Below are 8,610 nucleotides of genomic sequence, written 5' to 3'. Positions count from 1 at the left end.
TTTCCTTTTTTTTTTTTTTTTTGCTTTTGGCATCCTTCTCCAAAAAAGTCTTGTCCATTCCAGTGTCTTGAAGTATTTCCCTGATATTTCCCTCCAGTATTTTCATAACTTCAGGTCTTATGTTTAAGTCATTTTGAATTGATTTTTACAACTGGTGAGAGGTAGTAGTCTAGATCCATTCTTCTGCCCGTGGATATCAAGTTTATCCAGCACCATGTATTAAAAAGACCATCCTTTTTCCCTTGTGCATTCTTAAGACCTTTGTTGAAACCCTATGCCTTGGCTAGGGAGGATGAAGCAGGAGGATCGTGAGTTCAAAGCCAGCCTTAGCAACTTAGCGAGGCAGTGAGACCTTGTCCCTAAATAAAATACAAAATAGGGCTGGGAGTTGGCTCAGTGATCAAGTTCCCCTCAGTTCAATCCCTGGCATCCTCCCCCTCAAAAAAAAAAAAAAAAACTCCAAAAATTTATGTGCTATTGATGTGTGGGTTCACTTCTGGGCTCCCCTTTCTCTTCATTGGTCTCTGTGTTGCATGCCTACTAATACTATTCTGCTTTAACAACCCACAGCTTTGTCATATATTTTGAACTCAAATAGTATTGCCTCTTTGCCTTGTTCCTTTTGCTCAAAATGGCTTTTAGCTATTCTGTCTTTTTGTGTTTCCATATAAACTATAAACTTTAGGTTTACTTTTTCTGTTTCTGTGAAGAATGTCACAGAACAATAGGGACTGCATTGCACCTGCAGACTGCTTTGAGTAGTATGTTCAGTTTAATACTATTGATTCTTCCAATCCATGAACATGGACTATCTTTCCAAGTTTTTGTATCTCTTTTTAAATTTCCTTCATCCACATTTTACATTCTATAATATTTATTGTAGAGAGCTTTCACCTCTTTGGTTAAATTTATTCCTAGTTCTTGATTTCTATTTCAGATAATTCACCATTGGTATAGAATACTATGGCTTTTTAATTATTTTTTCTCTTTGGATAAGATTCTGAGTCCACAGTGAAAAAAGCACTGATTGTGGTTACTTTTCTTGCTGAATATGAGCTTATTGTTCCAAGATGGTGCATCTAAAACAGTCCCTGGTTTTTGTTTTAGGGCACATAATATTGTGAGTCTTTTACATAATGAACTGGAAATTGGAGTTTGTATTTGCATATAGCAATATCATGGTGTAATATAACAATTTTTTCTAACTGTGTTTATTTTGTTCCCAGGAAGCATCAGGACAATCATGCCCATGAGAACTCTAAACTATTCAGGTAATCATTTCAGTCTTTAAACTGTCCCCAAAATAGGCTTTGCTTTCCATTTTATGAAGGTTTTATGATTGTTTTGTTTAGATGCACTCCTCTGCCTTTTCCAGAGTTCTGAGGTAATCTTTGATTCTTCCATCCTTGATCTAGCCCTACTAACCCATGTTATTATGTCATATAGGTATGTTATATTAATATGGCACATAGGATATTTTATACTAATATATTTTATAAAACAATAAAACAGGTTTTGTATATTTATGATTATACATTTTAGGTTAATATGTGCTATATATTATGGAATATATTACATACAAGTATATTTTTTATAGTAAACTATAAAATAGATCTTTTTTTAGAGATAGGTAATACACTTTCTCATGCAAGTCTTAAAACTTGGTTAGGAGTAGTGTAAAATTTTTAATGAAACTTAAAAAATCTTATAATTTCATAAATAAAAGCTATAAAGAGTTATAGCTCAGAGGTGGAGCTCTTGCCTTGCACATGTGAGGTACTGTGTTCAATTCTCAGCACCACATACAAATAAATAAATAAAATAAAGGTATTGTGTTCATCCACAACTAAAATATATATATATATATATGTTTGCCTTCAAATGTTATTTTCTTTCTTTCTCTTCTATTGATTGAACCCAGACCTCTTGCATGCTAATCACACACTGTACCACTGAGCTACACTGCCATTCTTCATTCTAAGTAAATTTAAGGAGCATTTATAAAAGGGTGACCAAAATTCAAACATGAGAGAGAGATGAATGCTCATGACATAATGCTAAATTTGAAATTAACATCCTTTAATTGTGAAATTAGTGTAACAGCTATAAAAATTAATTCATTGGAATGAATAACATTTTTAATTTGTCTACTTTCAGGATGATTATTGATGATTGGTTTTGGTTTCTTATTTGATGGCTGTTATAACAATCTCTCTCTCTCTCTCTCTCTTTCTCTCTCTCTCTCTCTCTCTCTCTCTCTCTCTCTTTTTCCCTTCAGGCCATTTTATCTTAGAGAAACTGGCAATTGAACTTTGCTATAGTTGATGGGCAAAATTTCTTCCAGACTATTCATCATCCTAGTTTCATCCTAGTTGAAAACATTCAGATGCCATAAGAAATCTTTGTAGATTTGCACTTAGCTTTTGGATGGACGTTTCTATGATGGAGAGAACTGTGTTATAGCCTGGTACAAGGACATACCCATCTGATGCCTATTGACTACGGTGTAGGTGTGGGAGGTTCCAAAGAGAAGGGGCAGTCAGCAAGCTTGCAGACACTCTGGAACATGGGAGCGCCCAAGCTTTAAAAAGCACAGCATTGAGACACTCCATGAGTCTGCACGGCTTTCAGGCAAACTAGCACTTAAGACCTGGCACAACAAAATGGACACTGGGGACACAGCTCTAGGACAAAAAGCTACCTCAAGGTCTGGAGAAACTGATAAAGCATCATCAGGTAGATGGAGACAGGAACAATCGGCTATTATTAAGATGAGCACTTTTGGCAGTCAAGAAGGACAGCGGCAACCACAAATTGATCCTGAGCAGATTGGAAACACAGCATCAGCACAGCTGTTTGGTTCTGGGAAGCTGGCCTCACCCAGCGAATCAGTGCAGCAAGTCACAGAGAAGCAATACCCACCGCACCGTCCAAGTCTCTACTCATGCCAACATTCACTGTCTTTCCCTCAGCACTCATTGCCACAGGGGGTCATGCACAGCGGCAAGCCACACCAGAGCCTAGAAGGCCCTCCCTGGCTTTTCCCTGGCCCTTTGCCATCGGTCGCCTCCGAGGACTTATTTCCTTTTCCTATACATGGCCACAGTGGTGGTTTTCCTAGAAAAAAGATTTCAAGCCTGAACCCTGCTTATAGCCAATACTCCCAGAAAAGTCTCGAACAGGCAGAAGATGCTCACAAGAAAGAGCACAAACCCAAAAAGCCCGGCAAATACATTTGCCCTTACTGCAGCAGAGCATGTGCCAAACCAAGCGTTCTGAAAAAACACATCAGGTCCCACACTGGTGAGCGGCCATATCCATGTATACCTTGTGGTTTCTCTTTCAAGACAAAGAGCAATTTGTACAAGCACAGGAAGTCACATGCCCATGCAATTAAGGCAGGATTAGTACCTTTCACAGAGTCAGCTGTCTCTAAATTGGACTTGGAGGCTGGTTTTATTGATGTAGAAGCAGAAATACATTCGGATGGTGAACAGAGTACAGACACAGATGAGGAGAGCTCTTTGTTTGCTGAGACTTCTGACAAAATGAGCCCTGGCCCACCCATCCCACTGGATATTGCTAGCAGAGGTGGCTACCACGGGTCCCTAGAAGAGTCCTTGGGAGGTCCAATGAAGGTGCCGATTTTGATTATCCCCAAAAGTGGAATTCCGCTACCTAACGAAAGCTCTCAGTATATTGGCTCTGATATGCTACCAAACCCATCTTTAAATACTAAGGCTGATGACTCTCATACAGTTAAACAGAAACTTGCACTAAGACTGTCAGAGAAAAAAGGACAAGATTCTGAGCCATCTCTCAACCTTCTGAGCCCGCACAGTAAAGGAAGCACTGATTCAGGTTACTTTTCTCGCTCAGAAAGTGCAGAGCAGCAAATAAGCCCTCCCAACACCAATGCAAAGTCTTATGAAGAAATCATCTTTGGAAAATACTGTCGGCTTAGTCCGAGGAATACACTCAGTGTTACACCCACAGGTCAGGAGCGTGCCACCATGGGACGGAAGGGCATCATGGAACCATTACCTCATGTAAACACCAGGTTAGACGTCAAGATGTTTGAAGATCCAGTCTCGCAGCTGATCCCCAGCAAGGGGGAAGTGGAACCCAGTCAAACAAGCCTGCTGAAGTCCACGAAATTCAACAGCGAGTCCAGGCTACCCCACACTATTCCGTCATCGGTAAGGAATGAAGGAAAACTGTATCCTGCAAATTTCCCAGTCAGCAACCCGGTTCTCTTAGAAGCTCCTATAGACTCTTCCCCACTTATTAGAAGCAACTCGATGCCAACTTCTTCAGCAACTAATTTAAGTATTCCTCCTTCTTTGAGAGGAAGCCACTCATTTGATGAAAGGATGACAGGGTCTGACGATGTGTTCTACCCGGGCACTGTGGGCATACCCCCTCAGCGCATGCTAAGAAGACAAGCGGCGTTCGAGCTGCCATCAGTCCAGGAAGGGCACATGGAGGCCGAGCACCCTGGCAGGGTGTCCAAGAGTCTCACCAGCTCATCCCTCAAGGAAAAGAAACTGGTTCCTGGGGACAGGGTTGGGTATGACTATGATACCTGCCGGAAACCCTATAAGAAATGGGAAGACCCTGAAACACCAAAGCAAAGCTACAGGGACATTTCCTGCTTCAGTTCTTTAAAACATGGAGAATATTTTATGGATTCCTCGGTGCCAGTGCAGGGAGTGCCAACCATGTTTGGAACCACATGTGAAAACAGAAAACGTCGGAAAGAGAAGAGTGTAGGAGATGAGGAGGACACCCCCATGATTTGCAGCAGTGTCGTCAGTACTCCCATGAGCATCATGGCTTCAGAATATGACCCCAAACTGCACATGCAGGAGGGAGTGAGGAGCGGATTTCCCATGGCTGGACTCGAGAACCCTTCACTCGGTCACCCTGAGCGCTTTGACCCGGGTCGACCCCAACTGCATTCTGGAAGTCCCTCCCTGGGATCAGAGGATTCCCTTTCAGCCACTGATCCTGACAAGATGTCAGACCCAGGGGGCAGGAAACCGCCTGGCAATGTGATTTCCGTGATTCAGCACACGAACTCGCTGAGCCGGCCCAATTCCTTTGAAAGGTCTGAGTCAGCTGAACTTGGGACTTGTACACAGGACAAAGCCTCTTCCCCATCCGAGACATGTGACAGTGAGGTTCCGGAAGCCCCCGTGAGCCCAGAGTGGGCACCCCCTGGGTATAATGCAGAAAGCGGGGGGAAGCCAGCCCCGACCCCACAGGTGCCACAGCCGTCCTATCACTCACAGCCTCGGTTGGTTCGCCAGCACAACATCCAGGTCCCTGAGATTCGAGTCACTGAGGAGCCTGATAAACCAGAGAAGGAGAAAGAAGCCCAGAGTAAAGAGCCGGAAAAGCCAGTGGAGGAATTCCAGTGGCCCCAGAGAAGCGAGACCCTTTCTCAGCTCCCTGCGGAGAAGTTGCCACCCAAAAAGAAGCGTCTGCGACTGGCAGATATGGAGCACTCCTCCGGAGAGTCCAGCTTTGAATCCACAGGCACTGGCCTCTCTCGCAGCCCCAGTCAAGAAAGCAACTTGTCCCACAGCTCTAGTTTTTCCATGTCCTTCGAAAGAGAGGAATCCGTTAAGTTTACTGCCCCTCCCAAGCAGGATGAGTTTGGGAAGCATTCCGAGTTTTTGACCGTCCCTGCTGGTTCTTACTCATTGTCTGTTCCAGGCCATCACCACCAGAAAGAGATGCGACGCTGCTCCTCAGAACAGATGCCTTGTCCTCACCCAACAGAAGTCCCAGAGGTTCGGAGTAAATCATTTGATTATGGGAATCTGTCCCATGCCCCTGTGGCGGGAACATCAGCCTCAACCTTATCCCCCTCCCGGGAGAGGAAGAAATGCTTTTTGGTGCGGCAGGCTTCCTTCAGTGGCTCCCCAGAAATCGCCCAAGGTGAGGCCGGTGTGGACCCAAGTGTCAAACAGGAGCAGATGGAGCAGCTGCACGCTGGCCTCAGGGCCGCATGGCACCACGTGCCATCCTCTGTGCTTCCGCCTCTTCCGCCAGATGACCCAGGGAAGCAGGTGGTGGGTCCTTGTGCCCAGTTGAGCTCAGGACCACTCCACCTGGCCCAACAACAGATCATGCACATGGACAGTCAGGAATCTTTGAGAAATCCCTTGATTCAGCCTACATCCTACATGACAAGCAAGCACTTGCCTGAACAGCCACACTTATTTCCACATCAAGAGACTATTCCATTTTCTCCGATCCAGAATGCCTTGTTTCAATTTCAGTACCCCACCGTCTGTATGGTTCATTTACCGGCTCAGCAACCTCCCTGGTGGCAGGCACATTTCCCCCATCCCTTTGCTCCTCATCCTCAGAAGAGCTACAGCAAACCTTCTTTCCAGGCAGAAATTCATTCTAACTATCCCTTAGAGCACGTTGCTGAACACACTGGGAAGAAGTCTGCTGACTATACACACACAAAAGAGCAGACTTACCCTTGTTATTCAGGAACATCAGGGCTACACTCAAAGAACCTTCCTCCAAAGTTTCCTTCGGACCCGAGCAGTAAGTCAAGTGATACTCCCTCTGAACAGGTTCTTCAGGAAGATTTCGGGTCGGCAAATACTGGTCCTTTGCAATCCCTACCAGGCACAGTGGTTCCTGTTCGGATCCAGACCCACGTTCCGTCCTATGGAAGTGTCATGTACACAAGCATTTCTCAGATCCTTGGGCAGAACAGCCCTGCAATTGTCATATGCAAAGTTGATGAGAATATGACCCAAAGAACACTGGTAACCAATGCAGCCATGCAAGGGATAGGGTTCAATATTGCCCAGGTGCTTGGGCAGCATGTGGACTTGGAAAAATACCCCCTTTGGAAAGTACCTCAGACCTTGCCCCTTGGCTTAGAATCTTCCATCCCCTTGTGTTTACCTTCCACCTCAGACAGCGCCTCCTCCCTTGGAGGCAGCAAGCGGATGCTCTCTCCAGCCAGCAGCTTGGAGCTCTTCATGGAAACGAAGCAGCAGAAACGGGTCAAAGAAGAAAAGATGTATGGGCAGATAGTGGAGGAGCTCAGTGCTGTGGAGTTGACCAACTCAGACATCAAGAAGGACCTCTCCCGCCCCCAGAAGCCCCAGTTGGTCCGGCAAGGGTGTGCTTCTGAGCCAAAGGACGGCTCCCAGTCGAGGTCATCGTCCTTCTCCTCTCTGTCGCCCTCTTCATCTCAAGACCATCCAGCTGTCGGTGGCCCCTCAAGGGAGCCATTCCCGCCCAGCAGGGAGATGCTCTCTGGTTCCAGGGCCCCCGCTCCTGGGCAGAAGTCCAGCGGGCCTTCAGAAAGCAGAGATTCTTCAGATGAATTAGACATTGATGAGACCGCATCGGACATGAGCATGAGTCCTCAGAGTTCTTCACTGCCAACCGGAGACAGTCAGCAGGAAGAGGAAGGGAAGGGCCAGAAGCTACCTGTTGGCATGCTGGTCCACATGGGCTCTGGTCCCAGTGGAAACGTGGCAAACTCGACTCTTCTTTTCACTGATGTGGCAGATTTCCAGCAGATTCTTCAGTTTCCCAGTCTGCGGACAACTACTACTGTGAGTTGGTGCTTCTTGAATTACACAAAACCCAATTTTGTGCAACAGGCCACTTTCAAATCCTCAGTTTATGCTTCATGGTGCATTAGTTCCTGCAACCCAAACCCATCAGGTTTGAACACCAAGACCACGCTGGCTCTTCTGAGGTCCAAGCAAAAAATCACTGCAGAAATTTATACTCTGGCTGCTATGCACAGGCCTGGAACCGGCAAGCTGACATCATCCAGTGCTTGGAAACAGTTTGCACAGGTAATGGATGCTGTTTCAGAGAGCACTTGTGCTGTAAGTCTGATTGCTGAGCAGTATGCGCACAGGAAAAGATAGAAGGCCTAAAAATGCTAGTGAAATTAAGATCCGGTTTGGGGCAACAACACTGTCCTTACCCAGAGGTAGAAAAGCCACTGGCTGCACTTGGACCTCAGGGTCCTTGGAAAAGTCCCAAAGAAGGAAAATATCTCCTTTATCCAGATGCTGTGAATTCTCCCTCCAGGACTAATTTCTGTGGGTCCTTTTCCTTTCAGACCCATAGGAATTGGGTCTGTGTTAGTGTTAAGTGACTTCGCTGATCTGCTTTACTTTAGATGTGAAGAATTCTGGGAGTTGTGATTTGGGGCTGTAAAGTGGGGAGTGAATGCTGAAAAGAGATTGGGAAGTAGGCGTGAAAGGGGTTAGAACTGAAGGTGGCAGATGCAGAGGGCTTGTTCTCTCTGGCAATATTTGTCACTAAAATCTGTTTTATTGGTACTGGGGATTGAACCCAGGGGTGCTTAACCACTGAGCCATATCCCCAGCCCTTTTTAGTTTGAAATGAGGTCTTCTGAAGTGGCTTAGGGCCTCACTAAGCTGCTGAGGCTAGCTTTGAACTTGCCATCCTCCTGCCTCAGACTCCCCAGCTGCAGGGATTTCTGTCTCTCTTTCAAAATTTACTTTCCTAAGTTATTGGCTGGTTTGTTCCTATAGAAACACTTGAATGCCTTACATATAAAACTATAAAAATATAAAAGCAGGC

General features: G+C 45.4%; 1 protein-coding gene across 6 annotated transcripts in view; it reads left to right on the top strand.

Moving 5' to 3' along the window:
- Hivep2 (HIVEP zinc finger 2) overlaps window positions 1–8,610 on the top strand; it is a 143,563-nt gene that overhangs the window by 117,315 nt on the left and 17,638 nt on the right. For all 6 annotated transcript variants that reach the window (XM_015501854.2, XM_015501863.2, XM_048799166.1 and 3 more), the window contains 2 exons: window positions 1,227–1,271; window positions 2,279–7,850. In XM_015501854.2, the coding sequence (XP_015357340.1) occupies window positions 2,664–7,850 (5,187 nt within the window). In that variant the 5' untranslated portion in view covers window positions 1,227–1,271; window positions 2,279–2,663. The remainder of the gene's footprint in view (window positions 1–1,226; window positions 1,272–2,278; window positions 7,851–8,610) is intronic.

Source organism: Marmota marmota, unplaced genomic scaffold (assembly GCF_001458135.2).
Source record: "Marmota marmota marmota unplaced genomic scaffold, marMar, whole genome shotgun sequence".
Taxonomy (NCBI): Eukaryota; Metazoa; Chordata; class Mammalia; order Rodentia; family Sciuridae; genus Marmota; species Marmota marmota.
Note: the sequence above shows the minus strand (reverse complement) of the source record. Positions and strands in the feature narration are given on the sequence as shown.